The 22,704-nt window shown below is 27.4% G+C and overlaps 1 protein-coding gene across 1 annotated transcript; it reads right to left on the bottom strand.

Moving 5' to 3' along the window:
• Positions 1-828: 828 nt before the first annotated feature.
• On the bottom strand, positions 829-4,068 carry LOC129289459 (axial regulator YABBY 1). Its single transcript, XM_054926227.1, has 7 exons — positions 3,661-4,068; positions 3,419-3,571; positions 3,072-3,207; positions 2,240-2,288; positions 1,868-1,943; positions 1,101-1,175; positions 829-976 (listed from the first exon to the last, which is right to left on the bottom strand). Exons 1-7 carry the CDS (start codon positions 3,763-3,765, stop codon positions 908-910), a joined length of 663 nt encoding a protein of 220 aa, XP_054782202.1. The 5' UTR covers positions 3,766-4,068; the 3' UTR covers positions 829-907.
• Between the last annotated feature and the right edge of the window lie 18,636 nt (positions 4,069-22,704).

The raw sequence follows: 22,704 nt of genomic DNA, 5'->3' as shown, positions 1-22,704 counted from the left end.
TGGTTGTCGTGGGTTACCTCATACCCTTCCTCCCACACAAGCAACTCTTGAATCTTTTGCAAACCATCCTTAACTTTATTTTCTTTTATATAATTTTCCAAGATTTCCCTAATAATTTCAGTGGCAACTCCCATTTTCCTACATTTATTAATTTTCCTCTACAAAAAAATCATAATTGCTGACACTAGGGCAAAATTACACCAATTGATAATTGAGAATATCGATCGTTGCACCTAATAGAAATTTTTTGGACAAATTTTCCCTTTGCACCTCCCAAAAAGTTTAGGAATAAAAATTTTACCTTAACCAATAAAAAAAAAAATCGATTGACTTTGCGAGCAAAGCTTTCCTCCGGAATTCAGCTAAAATTTCGTCTTTTGTATTTATTGTATGCTCATCTGAGTAAACCACATCATTATACGCATGCAAACTAATCCTAAATTTTTCGTTCCCCCCTTTGCCATCACAAGAATTAAACCACAGTATAAATGTGACTTGGGTGGGTAAGAATTTGAAACCGGGCCCGTTTAAACCTCTGAATACTTACTACCTTCGACGAAACGTGCCACTTTAAGCAAATACTTCATGAGTTCTTTTATTGTTTTTTTTTTTTGGGGGGGGGGGGGAACGGGGGGAGGGTGGAGCTATTCTTGAGGTAGGTTTCTTACAACATCTATAATGTCATTGGAGATGGCAACAGAAAATTAAAACCCCTTATTTTTAATTCACAGAACCAAAGGATATATGTCAGAATCCTCTTCCATCCACAATCCTTAACATAAGATAACAGCTTTCAACACTACGGATTACGACCACAACATCAATCCATAATTCAAAGAGTCATATATATATATATATATATATAGTTCCATTACTTAGAACAAGACCAGAAAACCCTAAATGACGTCTAAAATGGGGAGACCCCAATGTTTGCTGGAGCGAAAAAACCATCTTTCATAAGCACCTCCTCTCCTTCCTACACCCATAAATATGAGAACTCGTTAGAACACTGTGAATAATAGGCTTTTATTAATTTATTGTGGGAGAAGAAAAGGGGAAAAAATCAAGATAAGGTAGCTAGCTAGGGTTTTTAGTAGTACCTGGCGGACATTGGCTTTCTTCACGGGTTGATGATCAGGCATCAGACCGAAGTGGATGTGAGGGAAATGGGCCCACTGAAAGACACAAGTCAAGTGAACCGTAAAACAAAAATTTTGAGACCCAAGTGGGGGGGGGGGGGTAATAACCTTTCCATGTGAAAAATTAGAGCCTATATTCTGTCAATATTTTTTGTGAAAAAAGAATTTATTCAGGGTTGAGGTATAAAAATATGTACAATTTTTTTCATGAATTTTTTATATCTTTAGGTCAACAATAATATATGAGTATCTTTTAATTTTATAAAAGAAGCCAACCTTTCCCAATCGGTTAAAATAACTTAATGAATTGAGGAAAGGTTAGTCATAAATTTAATAAATACCCATGTATTATTATTGACTTAAAAATAACATAAGCTCTTGAAGAAAAGGTTTATAGGTATTTTATTTTGGTAAATCATTATGATAATTGATTTGAAAGTTTAATTTTTAATAAAATAAAAATAACATCAACAAATACTTTTTTAGCCAGATTTTTTAAATTAATTGAACAGAAAGATTTTTAAATAAATTACCTTTATTTAAAGAAAAAGGTTAAAATTGAAAATATCTTTTAGATAAATTATTATAAAATTTTATTTTTAAAAATAAAAATGATATCATTGAATATCTATGTGAAAATAAAAATCCAGAAGTTCTAAGAAAATAGATAAATAGTTAATATCATCGATATTAATATTCTAATAAAGTAAAATGCTCTTGGATCTTACATTCTTTGCAGCAGCACTGAAAGCCTCTCTGTGGCTTATATCAGGATTCCCAGCTTTGATACGTTGGATCTCATCCCTAAAATTTGCATGATGTTAAAAGTCTTTCACAAATCCAATTGCTATCAGCACAACATTGTTATCAATTCTTTGTCTTTCTTTCAACTCATTATTCTCATGTATAATATTTAAGCTCGTTTGGTTTCATTAGTTGTAATAATTTTTTAAATGAATATATATATATATCTAAAAAATTTATTATATTCACTTCAGTAATATTTAACGATGACTTGACAGAAAGAAAATTAACCAGTAATTTTCTGGCAAGAATATGTAATCCAGATTAAAAAAATAATAAATGTCATTAAACCTTACTTGATGAAGCGATTGTAAGCAGATGGAACTCTCTGTCTCTTCTCTGGAGCTGGACATGCACAACACAGACATTGCACATCAATCCCCAACATTACAGGCACACAAATATTAGTACCACATCGCTGACCTTTTTGCCTAATCTCTCCCCCCGCCCATCATTACCTCATCATTATATTTCTAACAATCACAATCTCAATGGATTCATCACTATATTTTCGGGAGGGAATTGTTCGTGCGTCTGTCTGTCTCTCTCTGTCTCTTTCTCTTTCTCTCTCTACATACATATTTATCCTTCTGTCTCTCACTCAGTGAGTGAACGGAAGAAAATTAAAGCATAAGAACATAGACATAAATGAGATTTCAAAAGAAAGAACTTTAGTTTATTGATTTGTTTTGGAAACAACAATCACTTTGAATGTTTTGGAAGTTTAATGTTTAGAATAAATTATAAGATAGTGAGAAAAATGGGGAGAAGATTCTTGGTTTTCATCCCTACCACTTGAAGCATGTAACCAAACCCCTTTCAGACACAGTCTACTGTTTCAGATTGACAAGTGAGCTTTGATGGGGAAACAACTTTTGCTTACTTTTTCTGTACTCTATTGTTTAATTGGTCATTATAAAGCTTAAGATTAAAGAGTACACCATTGATCAGCAGATTGTTTACCCTCTTTTTCTAACTTTTCTTTGGTGGTATCAGAAGAAGAATCTCTGATGAGTACACCCACCCGCAGTTCAATAGAAAAAGGGGGGGGAAAAAAGAAAAGAAAAACGTAAACAAGAAAGAAAAAGAAAATCAGAGAAATTATTATGGAGAATATTATATCCTCACGTCTGTTAGCCGGCGGAGGCTTAGGGATTTCCTCAGGTCGCGCTCGCATGGTACTCATTGCCATCACTGAATCATTTGGGCTAGTCGGTAGCTGATTCATTACCATATTTGTTGAAGGTGCACTTCGAATCTCCTCCTGAGAGTAAAACCGAAATAATTCAGTAGTTCTCAATGCTCCAAACCATGACTCTACTTAATATATATTTAGCAATATCTACGAAAAAGATCTGTTAAAAAGTGTCAATTGCAGACCTGGAAATGTCTGCAAATTAGGCAGAGAAGATACAGTAGTAAATACTAGAAGCATTCTTTTACAGAAGGATAAAAAACCCTAGCTTGGATTATACCAGAAGATTTTGGGGAGTGAAGAAGGAGTGTCCGAGATGAAGCTGATTGGCAGAAGGAAGAAGCAGGCCTCGCATATTGACAGAGAGAAGGTTGGTGCAATGACCACATCGCACAGTGACAGTCTTGAACAAACTGGTGCAAGGAACACTCACCTAAAAGAAGATTAAGAAATTAGGGCATACCTATTAGAGAAGAGTAAAGAAGGAGAAGAAGAAGTGAATATATATATATATATACATACCGCGAGGACAGTGTCACAGAAATCGCAATGGACATAACAGAGCTGGTCGGAGGGAGAGAGGAGGTTCTGGTCCGGTGAAAAGGAAGCAGTGGACGACGCGGACATGTTTGTTTCTTATCTTTGTTTCTCTTTTTGTGTTGTGATTGATTGATTAGAGGACTTTCTCTCTCTCTCTCTCAGATTCTTTGATTTGATTGATGGGATTGACTTATCAGAGAGAAGGGTGGGGGGTTTGGTGGAAGAGAGATGGTGATGATGATGAAGTTGCTCCCTATGAATCTGGTCTGGTGTGTGTGTGGTCTGGTCTTTGTTGAATGTTGAGTTACTGTTAAGGACCCGGAGGCCGGGGGGGAGAGAGAGAATGATAAAAGAGTGTGAGAGTGAGAGAGAGAGGGTGAGAAGGAGAGAGAGAGAGAGAGACACCCCTATGTTCTCCTTTAAGTGATTGCGGATTCAATAGGCCTGGAAAGTTGTTTCCTCTCTCACCATTTTATCTTAAGATTATATTTTTTGTCTTTTAATTCAAGGTATAGTTAAAACTATATAAAAAGGCAGTTTAAATTATATCAGCGTATAAAATATTGTGACAATAAAACTGTGTGATTTCAAAAATCTAAATATCTATATTATTGATGAAAGTCTTGTGAGCTAGCCAATTAAAACAATTAAATGTGATATCTTTAATAATATGTTCAAAGGTAATCGTCTAATTTCTTATAACAAGCTCTCTAATTTTGTTAATAATTTTATTAAGTGGATGGTTTACAAAGAAATTATTGCGTGTAAGAATGAATGCTTTTGTAAATTTAGAGTAGATATTAATTTTGTTAAACCTTCCATTCCAATAAATGTTAAAATCTTCAAGAATATACCCATGAATTAAGTGATAGTGCTAGGGTGAAATTCAAAGTATTTCAAAAAAAAGCCCCAAATTCAATTTCCTTGGTCATTCTGGATGAGTGTACCAAAAGCAGCTGCATCATAATTTTGGAAGTATTTTGTTATGTCTTAAATTATAAGATAATTTTAAAGGTATTTTATTTTCCTAAAATATAATACAATTTGATAAAAATAACATTTCATCAATGATATTTTTACAATTCTACCCTTCCAGTAGAAAGAGAAAATGAAATGATTATAAATTTAAAGTTATATTAAAATTAAGAATTTTTTAAAAGTTTGTATTTTTATTTTAAAAAATAAGTTCGTAAAGTGTCATTATCTAACTTTATTAGCATGCCCTATGTGTAATCTTATCTCAAGTTATTTTATAATTTGAGATGAAGGAATTACTAAATATTTTGATTGAATGAAAACTAGAGTTAAGATAGATTTTTGTCCTTAGGGTTTTTTTCAAAGGAGCACGAATTAAAAGAGCATTTTCGCTTCAACTTTTTGTAAAGGAGCAACTAGCACACAAAAGTATAATAATATAAAATAATTGGTATCAGGTATTATCATTTTTTTTGCTTAATCAATTTCATGTTAATTTAAAGTACTACATGATGACTTGACATTCTAATAAAGTATTCATGAGTTAAAAAGTCTAAACTCAAACTAGTTAACAGTGTTGACTATAACTAAAAATTATAATTATACCTAACCAATATATATATACATACATAACCATTGATCATATGCGGTTAGTTTATCATAAGTTTGCATTTATAGAGTTTTTTTTTTTTTAAACTGGGAATGCCCAATTGACTTGCCAAAATAATGGCTTACATTTCTTCCCTTTATTCTATTGTTAATTAAAATATGTGACATAATCATATGATTAACACCTAAAATATGTCATAGAACTGTTAGTTGATTGCTATAGTTCAGGTTAAACGACTTGTTTCATTGTTAACTAATGAATACTTGGCTGGAATGGCAAATCATATAGTACTCTAAACATAATGCCACATATTTCAATAAAAAAAAATTGCCAATTGAGTTATATTATTGAATTTTAGGACATCAATTACTCCTCCCAAATATTTTAGGGTTGAAAATGCCATTTAATCTAAATATTTTTCAATTATCAATTAAAACAGAAGATTCACCCTGCATTTATCAGTCAGCATCGTTGACGATTAGTCCAGGCAACATTGCAAAAATTTTGATACTTGAGAGAGGTGTTGCTTCGATGAATAATCTAAGATAATCATTGCTCATAAGTCATAAAGAAACTTCAGGGGCAAAACTACAATTTTACCTAAGAATTACTAAAATATATATATATACATATAATTAAGTTATAATTATTTATGAATTATTACGATAATTATTGTTCATAACTATAGATAGTGTTTTGGTATAATTTGATATTATATATTCGATTAATATAGTAAATAATTTGCCTAATTGTTGGACCACCAGATTTAAAAAATTTCAAATTATTTAACGATAAAATGTATTCTATAGAATATTTATAAAATTAACTAATCAGATTAATCAAGTGATTTTTAATTTCATAAAATTTATGTTAATAAATATAGGCATGGTCGAAAATTTAATAAAATTATAATAAATGTAATTTCAAATGTAAGAAATTATTTCCGTATTGAAAGACGCCGAGAAGGTTTGTTAGTATTTTCAAGACATCACAAGAGGGTACGTAATTTGAAGAATCTCGGCGGGAAAAAGAAAAGGTATCATTTTACTTAAATTTTTTCTGATAAAAATTTAAATTCAAATTATCGTCAAGATTTTATCCTTATTGCGTTCTGAGATTCTTGATAATTAAATAAAGTTTTAAGGATTTGTAAAACTTTGTCAACATATGTTTTGTTAATTCAAAAGAAAAAAAATTACGCACATATACGTCACAAGAGATATTAATGAAAATCTTCATATCTATCTTCAATCAATGTCTTTAGTTTATTTTAGTTAAAGCGGTTCAAAACTTTGAGATATCATGGCTCAAAACTGGCTGTCCATTTATAGACCGAGATTACAATTAATATGTCTATAAAAATACTATATACTCACCTCATCCTAAATTATAAGGTATTTTTAAATAAAATCTCATATATTAATAAACTTTATTAAATATACTTAATAACATTATTTTTTCAAAATAAAAATATAAACTTTTCAAAATATTTTTTATTTAATAACCTTAAATCTACACTTAATTAGTATTAAATAGATAGAGAGAGAGAAAGTGTGATATTGAAATAAGTTTATTTAATAAAATTTTAATCTTTTTAAAATATTTTATATTTTGAAAAGGTAAATTTTTTTAAAAATATTTTATGATTTAAAATAGAGAGAGTACATTATATTTGAGGGAAAACAACACTAATGCGCGTACATTGTAATTATTGCATCATGAGTTATTAAAAGTATTAAAATTCGATTCTTAAATCGATAATGGTACTACGTGCATTTAATTTGATGAATTTTCAGTTTGTCTCTTTGGATCATACCCGACTTGATATACACTCACCCTGGTTTTATTTCATAGGGCTGAAAGAGATTTTTTTTATTTTTTTATAAATCATATTATTAAATTTTTATTTTAAATTTTTTTATCCTTTATTAAATATTGGTGAAAGAAAATTTGACATTAAAGCATGTATATTTAATAGAAATAAAGTTAAGAATTTATTAAATTTTAGACAAAGTTAGTAAATTGTACTCTCTCCTCCATTTTAAATTATAAGACACTTTTGAAAGAGTTTTTCTATCCCAAAATATAAGACACTTTGGTTATATTAAGATTTCATTAAATGTAACAATTTTAATATTACCCTTTCTCTCTTTATAATTAATTTCTATCATTTCTCTTTTCAATATATTAAATAATAAATATTTTTAAAAGTTTATATTCTTGTTTTGGAAAGATAAAGTTATTAAATGTAGTTAATGAGGTTATTAACATGTGAAATTTTATTTAAAAATATTTTATAATTTGGAACAGAGGGAGTAAGATTTTCTTTGATTCTAATAAAAAATGTTATAAGTAATTTATAAATAAAACTAAAAAAATAATCCTTTTGTCCCAAATTATAAAATACTTTTAGATAAAATCTCACATGCTAATAAACTTTATTAAATACACTTAACAACCTTATCTTTTTAAAACAAGAATATAAAATTTTAAAAATATTTATTATTTAATATATTAAAAAGAGAAGGGATGAAAATTAATTATAGAGAAAGAAAGGATAATATTAAAATTAATGTATTTAATAAAATTTTAATATATTTAAAATATTTTATATTTAAAGATGAAAAAATTTTAAAAATATTTTATAATTTAGAACAGAAAGAATAACATACAATCCGCTGTCTAACAAGCTATCTTAAATAGAGATACTAACAAATTATTGGGGAGGATAAAAATTAACTTAAAAATACATTACAGCTCACAGTGTCCAAAGTCTATAGAGTTTATCTATTATTCTTCTGGAGTACAGAAATCTCTTAGCCAGCATAAATAGGATAGGATAGTTCTATTATTACAGGCTATTCAAACATATTAAATTCAATCCCTTTGTTAAAAAAACATTTCTTTTATACTATTATTTGATATAATTTAAATATAATCTATTAATTAATCTAATAATTAAATAATTCTAATCCAAAATCCATAAAATAAATTATATTTTTAATAAAAGATATGCATCAATTTTTTTCTTTTATTTTTTAATTGTGAACAAGTATTCTACTATTGAAAATAACCTTACTCCAAGCATGATCAAATATTAAATATAAATACTTCTCTTAATAAGAATTTGAACATTGATTTTACTATATTATGAAGGACTAGCTTTTTTTATTAAATCCAACTCCTATTTATATATAATAAATTTTCTAATAGTGGTATGACAATAATAGATTTGTCGTAATTAAAGCATAATAAATAATTAGTATTTTTATAAGAGTATTTTTCTGCTTTTAAAAATATTACGTAAGCATAAGACTATTATCTATGTCAATTCTTGGCCACTTTTTATACGTTTTGATTGGGATAAGCTCTTGTTATTTTTCATTCCTCTCGTTTTCTCCTCGCTATCATTAGATCAAATTTTTAATGACTGGTATTTTATATTATATAAAACTATTATTACAATTTCATATAAAAATACATAAATAAATTTAAGATATTAAAATTTGATAAGAACCGTTTACAGTTGTAGAATAATATTAAAATATTTTATAAAATATTTTTTTACATTTTTAATACTTCCTCTGTTAAAAAATATAAGGCATTTTAACTAAATCTCACCTCTTAATAAAATAGTTACATACTTTCAAACTAACCCTATCTTTTCATATTTATTCCTATTAAACACCCTACAAAAAATATAAAGTCATTATCAATAGGGACACTCTTGAAAAAAAGATAATGATTACACCTCAAAAGACTAAAAATGCCTTACATTTTTTAACATTCACCTCTTCAAAAAATATCTTACATTTTTAAATGAAAGAATTATATTTTAAAATTATTTAGCCTAAATTTTAACTGTGTAAATTTATTCATGTACTCTTTTATGTAAAATAACACTCCCTCCATTTAAAAATATAAGACATTTTTTAAGAAGTTGGATATTTAAAAATGTAAGGTATTTTTAATCTTTCGAGGTGTAACCATTTGTTTTAAGTATCCCTATTGATAAATGAATTTATATTTATTGTAGGGTGTTTAATAGGGTAAATATGAAAAGATAAAATTAGTTTAAAATTAAGTAACTATTTTATTGAGAGTGAGATTTTAATTAAAAATATCTTACATTTTTCAACGAAGAGAATAATAATTTTATAAAATATTAAATTTTAACCGTTAACCATTTAATCCGACTGTAACAAGAGAAAAAAGAGGAGAGGTGAATCCTCTGGTGCTTTGATTAATCTATGATTCATTTCAGGTTCTTTTACAGTTTTACATGGACTTATTTTAAATGCATTTCATATTCAATCAACATTGATAGGTGGATTTTTTATTTAAAAAACTCCTCAAATTAAATTATAGTTAAATACTTAAAAGAGTTTTTTTTTATCTAACTCTTCAAATTACTTATAAAACATAGTCATGAGCTTTTTACTTTTTTCAAGTAAAATCAATTTTTATCTGAATTCGTGAAATTATACCAAAACTAATCTTATTATCACATTTCTTAGTATCAAACTTTAAAATAATAGATATAAAAAATTTCAATTGATAACCTGGTCAACAATTGAAAATCATAGCAAAGTTAGAGAAAATGATGGAACATAACCCATGAACTTTAACGTGCAAAAACTCTTAAAAAACACAAATTGATGGGTGGATTTCCTCATTCAAAATAACTGCTCAAAGGCTCAAATTAGAGCATCTTTTCTTTTAATGTCAACAAAATGGAGTAGTGTTAAGACAGCCTTGCAGCGCAAAAAAATGAATGGTTGGCATTTCCAATGGATGTGCGTGCGACTGTGTATGTATGTGAGAGAGAGAGAGAGAGAGAGGAAAGGGACGTGTGCATGGGAGTGATAAGCTTTGGGTCATTCACCTGTTGTTTTCACAGTTAATAAGAGACGGGCTAGCTGCCTCGGTTCTCTACAATTCCTTTTTATGATGATGCCCTATTAGGCCCTATCAAATCATGTTTTGTTTCTCCACAATAATCTAATAATTAATAAAATGAACAATAATATTCTCAAGTCCCAACAACGCGGGCCACTGCAATCGAGATGCTATGTGATGACACTCCTTTTGCTTTCCATTCTGCGTTTTGAGCAAGGTACTGAAGATCGGACCGGTCATTGAACCGGCCAAGTTCAGGGGTCAGGGGTCATGGGTTCAACCGGGGGTCAAACCGGAGTCAGACCGATCATAATAAAATAATATAATTTAAATAAAAAATGTATTAATTCTCAATACGTTCATACATATCCAAGTCTTAATATCTCATATAACATATAACAATAATTGTAACAATAATAAAGTATAACAACATTTCTATATTTTTTTAAAATAAGGTTAACTAAATGATAAAAAAATTTCAATGAGTTAAAATAATAGAAATAAAAATTTATTTTAAAATAAAAGATAATAAATGAAAGTGATATATTTTAAAAATTATTTAATTAAATAATTCAAATTAAAAAATAATATAATATAATATATATTTATACTTTTTGATTTCTTTTTACTTGTTTCATCCCCTTATCTGACATAAGTATATTTTTTTTACCCTATGACTCATATTGACCTATCATTAATCATTATCATGTTAAAAATAAATATATATCTTAATTAATCATTATTATTTTTTTTTAAATTTCAACCCGCCCAACCCGCCTGAACCGAGGGGTTGGGCGGGTTAATCCGGGTTAATCCCGGGTTAACCCGGGTTAACTGAAAAAAAAAAAAAGAAAACCGGACCGGACACATGGCCGGGTCACCGGTTCACCGGTCGGACCGGCCGGCCCGGTCCGGTTTTAAAAACAATGGTTTTGAATCTTCAATGATGCTTCTCACCTATCTTACCCTCTCATTCATTTCCCTCTTATTTGTACTAGTCAATACTCGCCCCAGCCTACCTTTTAAGAGTACAATTCGATCCACCTTGTAAGTTATAAGTTATTAGTTGATATGATTATTTTATTTTAAAATTAAAATCTTTAAACCAACCTATTAAAAAAATAAGAGAGAGATAAAAAAATAATAATATTATATAGTTGTTAACTTTTTATTTAAGGATTATATTTAAAATTTTATTTACTTTTATTCTTTATATTTTTATTGTATTAATATTGATAAGATTAATAAAATTAATTTATATAAAAATAATTTATAAATAAGATGCATACAATTTTTTTAATGCAAATTATACTCTATCCTTTTAATTTTATAAACTATTTTTGATTCAATTAAACTTTTCAATGAATTAGTTAATTATTTATAAATTATATACTATTTTTATGTTTATCCTTTTGAATAAGGTGTCTCAGTTAAATGTTTTTATTAATTATACTTCTAATTAAAGATATATTTGAAAAATTTATTAAATTGCATTTTAAAATATCCAAAATGTTTTATATTTTTTAGCATTATACTTTCAAAAATATCTTATAATATTAAATGAAGGGAGTATTGTATATGTCTCACTTCCAATTCCAGGTATATATGTTTGAAATATATATGGATCACTTAAAAAAACTTAGTTTTTTATTTTACTTGATCTTCTTTTGTGTTTTTGTTTCCACTCTACATGCAAAATGGTTGCTTTAATTAATTATTACGCAAAATGGTTTTCATTCTACATCCAATTTTCCTGTTTAATTCTTAATATTTTGTAGGTAGAATCTTCTCCCCGGGGGGGGGGGGGCGATGACATTTACATATGCAGGAAAATATATTAATTATATTTAAAACCTTCAGAAAATAACCAAAAAAACCTTAAGAATCAAAATAATTACTGCCAATGACTAAAGTACTACTCTGAGCTTTTCAAAATATTTAAAAATTACATGTTGATATTTTGGATGAGACAAGAATGTTTTTGGTTTATAATTTTAAAAGTAAGAGTGATAGACTTTGAGTGCATGGGGCTAGTTAGTTGATAACCTTTTTGAAATCGAAGTTTCCAAAATAATATTTTGAATGAAACTTTTGCCTGCCTTATTATAATATATAAACTTTTTTATTCCACAAGAACTAATAAATAAATAGCATCATCAATGGTTAGAAATTTTATATATATTCCATCCTTTTTAAATTATCAAACACGTTTTTAAAAAATTTAGTGTTTTAAAATATAAGAGACTTTAAAAAAAATAAAATTTTATTAATAATATTTTTTTAATATTGCACTTCCTGTTATATTTTCTTCCTTTAATATTTTTTTATGAATAGAATATTAAATAAATAATATTTTTAAAATTTTATATTTTATTTAAAAAAATAAAATTATAAAGTATATTTAATAAACTTTATTAATATAAATAATTTTATTTAAAAATATTTTATAATTTAAGATGGATGAAACGTTATTAAAATAACTATAAATAACATATTGTGATACATCTTTCAAATTTTGTGCAATGTTAAAATGTCTCGTATGAAGTTATAATTGATGGATTTGACTCTCCATAATAACCAAATACATGTCTTATCCAAATGAATCAAATCCATGATTCGGGCAGTTCAATCGTATATTGATTCTTAATTATATATTAAGAAAAAGAGATAAAATGAAATTATCTATTGAAATCACAAAACATGTATGCTCTTTCCAATATTTGTCACAGTTAGGAATTATCAAATATCTCTAAAAAAATGGGGGTTAGAGAATGTTCTTAACAAACAATTAACTTGAAGATCACGACTTTATTTATAGACTTAAATTTGTTACACACACACACACACACACACACACACAAAATTTGATCTCTCAGCAAATTATAAATATTATCACTCAATCTCTACACTTTAATTTTATCACAATTATATCTTCTAAATCTTAAAACTTTAATTCTAAATAAATTAATTATTTAAATTTAATTAAATAATATCAACATGATTTTAATATTTCAATTTATGTTCCCATATATTGAATTTTATTCCAACAATATATAATTAGTGTCATGCCTCTTTTAATTTTAGAAAAGTTAGCATAGATAATTTTCTTGTGAAGCTTAGTCAAAAGAAAACAGTCACATAATTTAAATTTCTTGATGTTTCAATCACAAATGAAGCTCAGTTCTGATTTTCTTGAGGTATTCCCAAACACGAAAAAAAAAACAGAGAGAATTAACTTAAGATTTAAGGTTAATTTTTGTCCTTAATTTATTTTTATAGGAGCTCTCAATATTTTAAACTCTTTATCATGGCGATATTGCCTTTGAAATAATTAAATTTTGAGCAATGTTTTTCTTGATATTAAATTGGCAAATGTCCATTAACTTTACTAACTCAAACTTAACATCAAGGGCAATATTATTACTATTTAATTATTTAAAGAGCAAAATTGTTGTGATTTAATTATTTTTAGCACTACATTGTTATGATTTGAGTTAAACTTATTTCTAATTCAACAAAGTTAATGATTAACATTTGTCTATTTAATGTTAGGGGTAACAATATTATGCTTAAATTACTACAAAGATAATATTACTATAACAAAGAGTGAGGGTACTAGGTGCTTTTATAAAAGAGGAAATGACAATAAAAACTCTTCAAATTATATAATTAACAATTTAATCTCTTAAAATGTTATAATATTAATGAACTCTATAGAGACCTCTTTACCAATAACTTTTCTTAAAAAAAGATCATTTTACTCTTACTGAAAATACCAAGACTCAATCACAATTTTTGTTTGAGAAATCACAACTTTTGTTTTGTAAATTATAAGAATTAAATAAAAAATTATAACATATCAAGTGTAATTCCTGTTATTGAAAAACAAACTCCAATCATAATTTTTATTTAGGGAATAATAACTTTTGTTTTGTGAATCGTAAAAGTTGAATAAAAAATTATAATTTATCAAGTGTAATTTCTATTATTAAAAAATAAGTTTTTAAAATAAAAAACTATATTTATAATTATTATTTAAAGAATTACAATTTTTTTTAAAAATTACAAGAGTTAAATAAAAAATTATAATTTATTAATAATAATAAAATGATATTTTTTTAAAAAAATTATCGATAGAGAAAACCTTAAAAACTTCATTAATATTATGATATTTTGAGAGATTAAATTATTATTTATATAATTTAAAGGGTTTTATTATTATTTTTTTTTATAAAAAATAGTTTAAAAGTGAAAATATCTTAATCCTTCACTTAATTTCTGCTGAAATTTTATTTTATTTTTATGGGGTTCTCGTTTCACCTCACCGTACATGTAGGTACGTACACGCAGAAACTAAATCTTGAGAATGCCTAGCTGATTTGACTGCTCAGTAATCCCCCCCTCTCTCTCCCTCCCCCACTCTCTCTCACACATATTTATACAATACGTACCTGTCAGTGTTAACAGAAGGCAGCGATATTTTAATCTCGTTGGCTTTCCTTTGTCGTTAGCAAAATTACATGTTTCTTTTGGGGTTACTGTTTTCCCATTTCAGTTTGGTCCTCCTGCTTAACTGGTAGCTCTTGTGCATAGGCTTTACTGTTGTCCCTCCCGCAGATCATCTCCAAAGTAACCCTAATTTCGCTGAAAAAGATGTCCCGTCGTTTTTACCCTCCTCCCTTAGAAGGTTGTGTTAGGAAGTGTGCGAACTTAAAATAATACAAGAAGTTTTCAATCGCATAAAATTGCGGCACATAATAATTAACATAATTTTTTTGTAAATTTAAATATTAAAGTTTTGAGTTATAATATAATATATTTTTACTATTCTTATTCATTTATTTCTCTTTCCCGCTTCCTTTTAGGTGATTGCTCCAAATTCCTAATCTAAGTGTAAGTATATTCAGACCAATGTGAAAAGCTTAACATCAGAGAAATTATACTTAATAACCACGTGTGTGTGCTTGATTTTTAATTTGTTAAAAGTTTATTTGATAAAAATTTATTTAATAAAAATTAGTTTATTGAAAGTAAGCTGTTGTAATGAAATTTGTGTTTGAATATATTTTTTTAAAAGTTAATTTAATACATTAAAATTATTTAGATTATGATAATAAGATGTGCTTTTGAAATAAAGTTTGATCTATATTGCTAAAAACTTGATATTTAGTTATTTGTACTTTTTTAATTTATAATTTTAAAAAATGTGATAAAGATTTATAATTTTTATTATATATTAATGTTAAAAATTAACATGATTAATTATTTAATTTATAATGCTAAAAACTTGATACCTAATTATTATTATTGAAATAATAATTATATTTTTAATAAATTAACTATTTTTTAAATAAATGAATATGATATTAAACTTGAGGTAGTATAGTCAAATATCATTTTACTTTTTAAATTCACTTTTCAATTTCAAATAATTATTTTTTTAAATTCACTTTCAGTCACTATTTAAATATGCTTTCAGAATATATTTTTTTGTAATTTATCCAAATAACTTCTAATATTTTAAAAGTAAAATTTTATTTTTTAAAAGTGAAACAGAAGCAAACCAAACAACCCTAATATAAGAAAAAATATTTATAAATTTAAATTTTAAAATTTTGAATTAAAAATGTAATCTCTTTTTACTATTTTTGTCTGCTTGTCCTCTGCCTTGTTGCCTCCTGTTCTCACCAAGTTAGTGTAAAACTTTGCTCTTCCATGCCACTTGTCAACTTGGGCATAAATACTTCATCGTCCCAAAAATATACTGCAGGGACTTCGTCCACTAACTTACAAAGTGCTTTGTGGGGCCTTCACCAAATGGTGCTGTGTAGTTTCAGCGTCCTTTTATGGGCTATAAGTTATAGCCAGGGCTTCGCCGGCATGTTGCACACGTGTGGAGTGTTTGGACGATCAACAACTCTTTGAAAATGGTAATTGTTCCCCCTTTTAATAAAATAATTATTTATTTTTAAATTAATTTTATAATTTTATATTTATTTTTATTAAATGTATTATAATAAATATAAAATCATTCATTAATAAAATATTTTAAAAAAAAGATAATAATTACACCTCAAAAGATTAAAAATATCTTATATTTTTTAATATTCAACTCTTTAAAAAATACTTTATATTTTTAAATGAAGGGAGTACCGTCTTAGATTGGTTGAATTGGTGAATGGTACATGTACAATTAAAGCTGGATATGATGGTGAATGAGGATAATATAATTTAGTAATGTGCATTGTTGTTTTGAAGGCAAACTTAGCATTGTTGAAAGCATTAAAATTATATTATCAGGAATTTCCAATGGAATCGTATACACTTCACTCAATATTCTGAAAAAATACATGAAAGAAATAATGTCTTCAGCACTACTGAATAAAAGAGAGAAAATTATGAAAAAGAATATATATATATATATATATACATATCTCTGTGTGTGTATGGTGTTCATTGATCCAGTACATTAATACAATTAAGAAAAAGTAGCTCTAGCATTCACTGCAGCTGGTGTGTATGAAAAATAAAAGAGAAGAAAAGCAAAAAATAATATAACTTGTTTGAATTCTTGCTTTCAATAAAGCTACACTGTTTACGATGGAGAATGTGGCATTCATTATGATAGTTATACATGCATACACACATACACATACATTACATACAAACATACAAACATATGTTATAGTGTAAAAATGATTTTTTAAATCTAGTGAAAATGGTTTTCTAAATCAAATCTAAAACTGATTTAAATAGGGGTAGTTTAGAAGTCAATTGTTCAACTAGTTTAAAAATAACATTCTAAATCAATTTGAGCTGCTAAAAGTGTAAAAGTCATTGTTAAAGGTTTAGTGGTGACCAAATTTTGCTGCCGAAAGTTTCATCACTAAAACATTTTGGTGGCAACAATATCACTGCTAAAAGTTGACCTTTGTTGCTGCCAAAAATTATAAAGTTGCTGCAAAATGTATGAGGTGTAGTCTCCGCCAATGACTAAACTTTTGGCAGTGACATAGGTACTTTTGGTGGTGACAGTATTTGCCACCAAAGAAAAATTACAATTTGTCTAAACTTTTGGTGGCGACTCTCTATTGCCACCAAAAGTACTTTTAGCGGTGACCATACTTGCCACCAAAAAAAATTATGATTTATCTAAACTTTTAAGGGTGATTCTTTGTCGCAACCCAAAGGTACTTTTAGCAGCGATAACACTTGCCACAAAAAAAAAAACATTTTATCTATACCTTTAGTGGTGACAAGTTGTTGCCGCTAAAAGGTTTTTAGCAAAGGCTGGTCATAAAAAAATAATTTCTATTTATAACGAGTACTTTCATATTTAAATTAACTATTCATATTATATCCCTTGATTGAAATAGCAAAATCCAATAACTAATAATCCAGCAACAGAATAACAACCTAAAATTAAAATATAAAAAATCCATACAACCATCCACATAACATCCAATTAACTCAACAATACATAAATCATTGAACAATGTAACAACTAAATTTATTTAGTAGGTAAACTATTCAGAATTGCAACCGCCACTACGCGTATCAGTGGTTGGAGTTGGAGTTGGAGCTGGTGTTGGTGCTTGAGACTATCCTATGAGAAAAAAATACATGTTGGTTTATAATTTATTTTATGAACGATAAATTAAACTCTAAATAATAAAATATATAAATAATGTAAAATTAATAATTACCTGCTAAAATGAAGCCATAATGGTAGCCACTTCATCTTGAATCCTTTGCAAAAAAATTTGTTCCATCTGCTCATGTTCTTGTTGATGTCTTTGACACTCTTCTTGAAATCTCCTCTCAAAATCTGCCTCCATTTGTTGTCGAATTTTTTCATCTCAAAAGATTGAGGTTGAGCCCTTTTTTTGGTAGGATGAATTGCAATGAACAATGAGCATCGAGGGGTTGGAGATTCAAAGTGATTGTGCTAGCTCTAAAGTGCCCTAGCTACTTGCGCACGTGAGAGTTTCTAAGGGAATTGGGAAAAATTTTGGGATTTTAGAATAAGGAGGGATATTTTGAATTTTAGATTCATCAATTCAGTTTTACAATACACGAACACAAATTTAGTATCCTATTTTTTATTGTAATGTTTTTATATTAAAATATTATTTATTTTTAATATTATTTATAATTTTCTTATATTTACTTGTTCAGAAATTAAGGGCCCATCTATCTAATATTAAAAAATAAATTGTTTGTAGATATTTTAGAGACTTTATAGAAAGATATTTATTTTATAGAGATTTTATAAAAAGTGGATATTATCTTATGTTTGGTTACAATAATAAAAAATGATTATTAATTAGTTATTTTTAAATTTTCTGATGTCTTGTTTGATTTTTATTTTGTAAAAATGATTCAATATCTAGTTATTTTAAAATTTTAGAGCCACATTAGAGGTAAATAAAACATGAATAGCAGAACATAAAAGAGAGAGGGTCAGACTCAATTTATAAGTTTGGATTGAATTCTTTCTTCCACTTGTTTATTTGAGTAGTATTGAATGAGCTAACCCTAACTCATGATAGGAGTGTTAATTTTATTTAAATTATGAATAATTCAACCTAACTATTCTGCATTTCAACTAACATGATTCGATTTCACCTATATCTTACTAATAATGCTTTGCTCAGCATTATGCTAAAGTATTACATTCAAATGGATAAAGAGAGAGAGCAATAAAAAGTGTGTGCAGGTATTAGTCTACTCAAGTTTCAAGCTATTAGTTGAGGTAGATTTGCTAGATGAAGATTTCCTCCATGTGAGAGAGACTAGTGATAATTGAAAAGGTCAGCCATAAGAGAAAGAGATATTTACATTTTGTATGCAAGTAATTATAAGGGAGAATTTCAATAAAGGCTCCTCAACTGTGCTTATTTAAATTTAAAGCTTCTAAATTTCTAAAATTACACTACAGTTTAGGGGTACAGATTTGATATTAAATTTTTAAACAAAAATTACAAAATTGCCCCTCATTTAAATTAATAACAGAATTTTCCTACTTTACCTGTTCATTGTCCTACTTTACTTGTTAATTTACATATGGAATATTGTTAATTACCCTACTTAACTTATTTTCATTTCAAGTATTCAAATTATCTTCAGACAATTTATTGATTCCTACACTGTATGTTGTTCATTTTACTTATGGACTGTTATATTAATTACCTACTTCACTTATTACTTTCCAAACTTTCACTTGATTTCATTACAGGAAAATGAACAAGTGAATCCAATTAACTACATTCAATAAGCAAATGAACAAGTAAAGTAAAACAATTAACGAGTGAATTATGGTAGTTTTGAAATTAATTTAAAGAAAGGGCAATTTTGATATTTTTCTCATAAATTTAATATCAAATCAGTATCACTGGAGTGCAGTGAAATTTTAAAAATTTAGGAGCTTTCAATTTAAATAAATGTGGTCAAGGGGGTCTTCATTGAAATTCTCCCTAATTACAATCCTCATTCTTCACATGCAATAATAGTAAACTACAAAAATCATAAAAGTATTCCTAGGAGATAAAAAAATAAAATTGTACTCCTTTCGTAAAAAATTATAAGACACTTTTAATAAAGATTCAGTGTCCCAAAATATAAGATATTTTGATAAAAATAAGGATTATTAATGATAGTTTTTCAATATTACCCGTCCCATAAATTCTCTCTCTTCAATATTTTTTTATCAATAGAGTATTAAATAAAAGGTATTTTTGAAATTTTATATTTTTGTCTTGAAAAAGTAAGATTATAAAGTATATTTAATGAGCTTTATTAGTATGTGAGATTTCATCTAAAAGTGTCTTAGAATTTAAGATAGAGGAAGCATTAATATTAAAGAACTATATATATAAATTTTTATTTTATCATACTAAATAAATTCTTCTAAAATAAACATAAAATTATTCAACTAACTTAAAAAATAAAAATAAAAAGTAAAAAAACTAAAATGCCAAAGGTATACTTTTTGAGGCGACAAAAAAGATGTCGCCACCAAACTTTTTGGCGGTGACAAATTCACCACCAAAGATCATGTCCTACTTAGATGTTATCGTAATCTTTTAGCAGCAACTCATTGTCACCGCTATAGGTGTGTTATGGTGGTGACTATTATATGCGCCGCTAAAACTCAACAGCGACTAAAAGGTTGCCAATAAAAGTTTTTTTTTTGTAATGTGAAAAGTCACTACTAAAAAAAGCCAATATATAGCACCCTCTATATAAGGATTATTTCAAAAACCATTATATAAAAGAGGCTAGATTGAATTGTAGAGACTATATAATAGTTATATAATAGAATTGTTATATAGTTTCTAGGTCTATATATGATTACTGAGAAAAAAATTGTTATATATTCTTTATTTTTTTAATTTTTCCCTAGACACTATTTAGCGGCTAGTTTAAACTAACCACTAAGTTAGTGTTTGCAACTATATATTGGTTAGTTTCAGTAATCATTATATAGACTTATTGTTTTTGAAATTTTTTTACTTTAGAGACTATAGCGGTGATTTCAATATAACCATTATATAACATAGAGTTTATATATACTACTACAAAAAATGCAATAAATGATGACCCTTATTGGATGGTTTAAAGACCAATAGTCCAATAAGGCCAAGAGGAGAGCAATATTGGATGGTTGCTATTGAAACCGTCTAATATGGTTTAATATGTTAGATAGTTATTTGAGTAACCATCCAATATGTGTTTCAACATTTTAAATTTGAGAAAATAAAATTCATATTGGACATTTAACTTTATAACCATCCAATATATTTATGCTATATTGGACAATTTTTGAAGACAACTATCCAATATAGGTATTTAAATCCCTAGATTTTGCTCAGAATCTCCATTTTCCTTCACATTGTCTCACGTATCTCTTCTTCTTCAGTGAAATCCCCATCATTCTCTTCGATTTTTGCCCAAAAACAATGGCCAACCTTCATAGAATCCTCCGCCGAACTCTTACAGCATGTCTCCCTCATTTGGTTTTCTCTTTTTTGCTAACACCACTTGTTCTTCAAACTCTCTAACATAGTTTTCGTTCATCGGTAGGTGTGGAGATTTTGGGTATGTGAATTTCTTCTCCCATTTGTATTGATTAATTTTTCTGGGTATGAATTCATGGAGTCATGGGTTTCTAGATGAATTTTCTGTTTTTTAATATTTTTTTAGATTGGTGATTCTTTGAGTAGTTAGTGGTGAAGAAATCTGTGTTGGTGGAGATTCTTGGAACTTTATGTAGCTTGATTTCCTTCTCCCTTTGGTGAAATCTAGAACCCCATTTGGCAAAATTCACTGTAAGTCTTTTTTTTTTTCCTTTGAGTTGTGTTTCACATTTTCTTCTTAAGCTTGCTTATTTTGATTGAGGGGTGTTGAATGGAATTTTTGATTATTTGAAATTGTTGTGTTAAATGGAATAGGCTATGATGTTACACTGTGAATGATTATGTATGTTGGAATTATTGTGATTGAAATGTAAAATTTGTAAAAAAAAAAAAATGTTGTGATTGAACTTGCTTATGTAATTGTGATTGTAGATCTTATTGAATTTGGGACCTTTTTAAGTAATCTTTAATTGTTATGGATTGAATTTAATATGAAAAGAGGGCTAAATGCATTGGAAAGTTTTATTTTAATGCTGTTATACTATCAAATTTTAATTTGAATATAAATAGAATTATGAAATTTGTTAGAATATGGATAAACATACATTTCACTTGCTTGTTTCTGTGGATTATTTTTTTTAAAGTTGAGTCAATGAATGATTTTGATGTATGAATTTAATCTTTTGTACTATTTTCAATCAATTGGCACCTTTTTGTGTTATCTCTGACTGCATTGCATTGAATTTAATATGAAAAGAGGGTTAAATGCTTGGGAAGGTCTCATTTTTATGACGTTGTGCTGTGGGATTTTAGTTTGAATATAGATGAAATTAAGAATTTTTTTAATATAGACAAAGATACTGTTTACTTTCTTGCTTATATAGAATTTTTTTAAAAAAAATTGACTCAATGAATGATTTATGTGTATAAATTTAATCTTTTGTACTATTTTCCATCACTTGGGACCTTTTTAAGTAATCTCTAATTGCCTTGGATTGAATTTAATACGAAAAGAGGGCTACTGGCTAGAAAAAGTTTCATTTTTATGTTGTTATACTGCTAGATTTTAGTTTGAAAGTTCTTACAATTATTCAATATAATTATAAGTATTATCTTAAATTTAATTAGCTTATAAAGGGATAATATATATGTGAAAGCATGTGGCTCATGATTGATTGAGTTAATAGTTAATTTATTCAATCATATTGAACCACTAATTACATTTCCCTCAACAATTCTTGTTAGATTGAAATAGATCATGGGGAAGAAATAGATATGTGCGAATAGAGTCATAAAAGAATATGTGGATAGGGTGAAGGGATTTATTAGATTTGCACAAGAACATGAGACGGATTATAATAGCATTGTGTGCCCTTATGTAATGTGCAGCCTCTTGAAGCATGT

Source organism: Prosopis cineraria, unplaced genomic scaffold (genome assembly GCF_029017545.1).
Source record: "Prosopis cineraria cultivar Desert tree isolate PC_DT_omini unplaced genomic scaffold, ASM2901754v1 PC12, whole genome shotgun sequence".
NCBI lineage: Eukaryota > Viridiplantae > Streptophyta > Magnoliopsida > Fabales > Fabaceae > Prosopis > Prosopis cineraria.
Note: the sequence above shows the minus strand (reverse complement) of the source record. Positions and strands in the feature narration are given on the sequence as shown.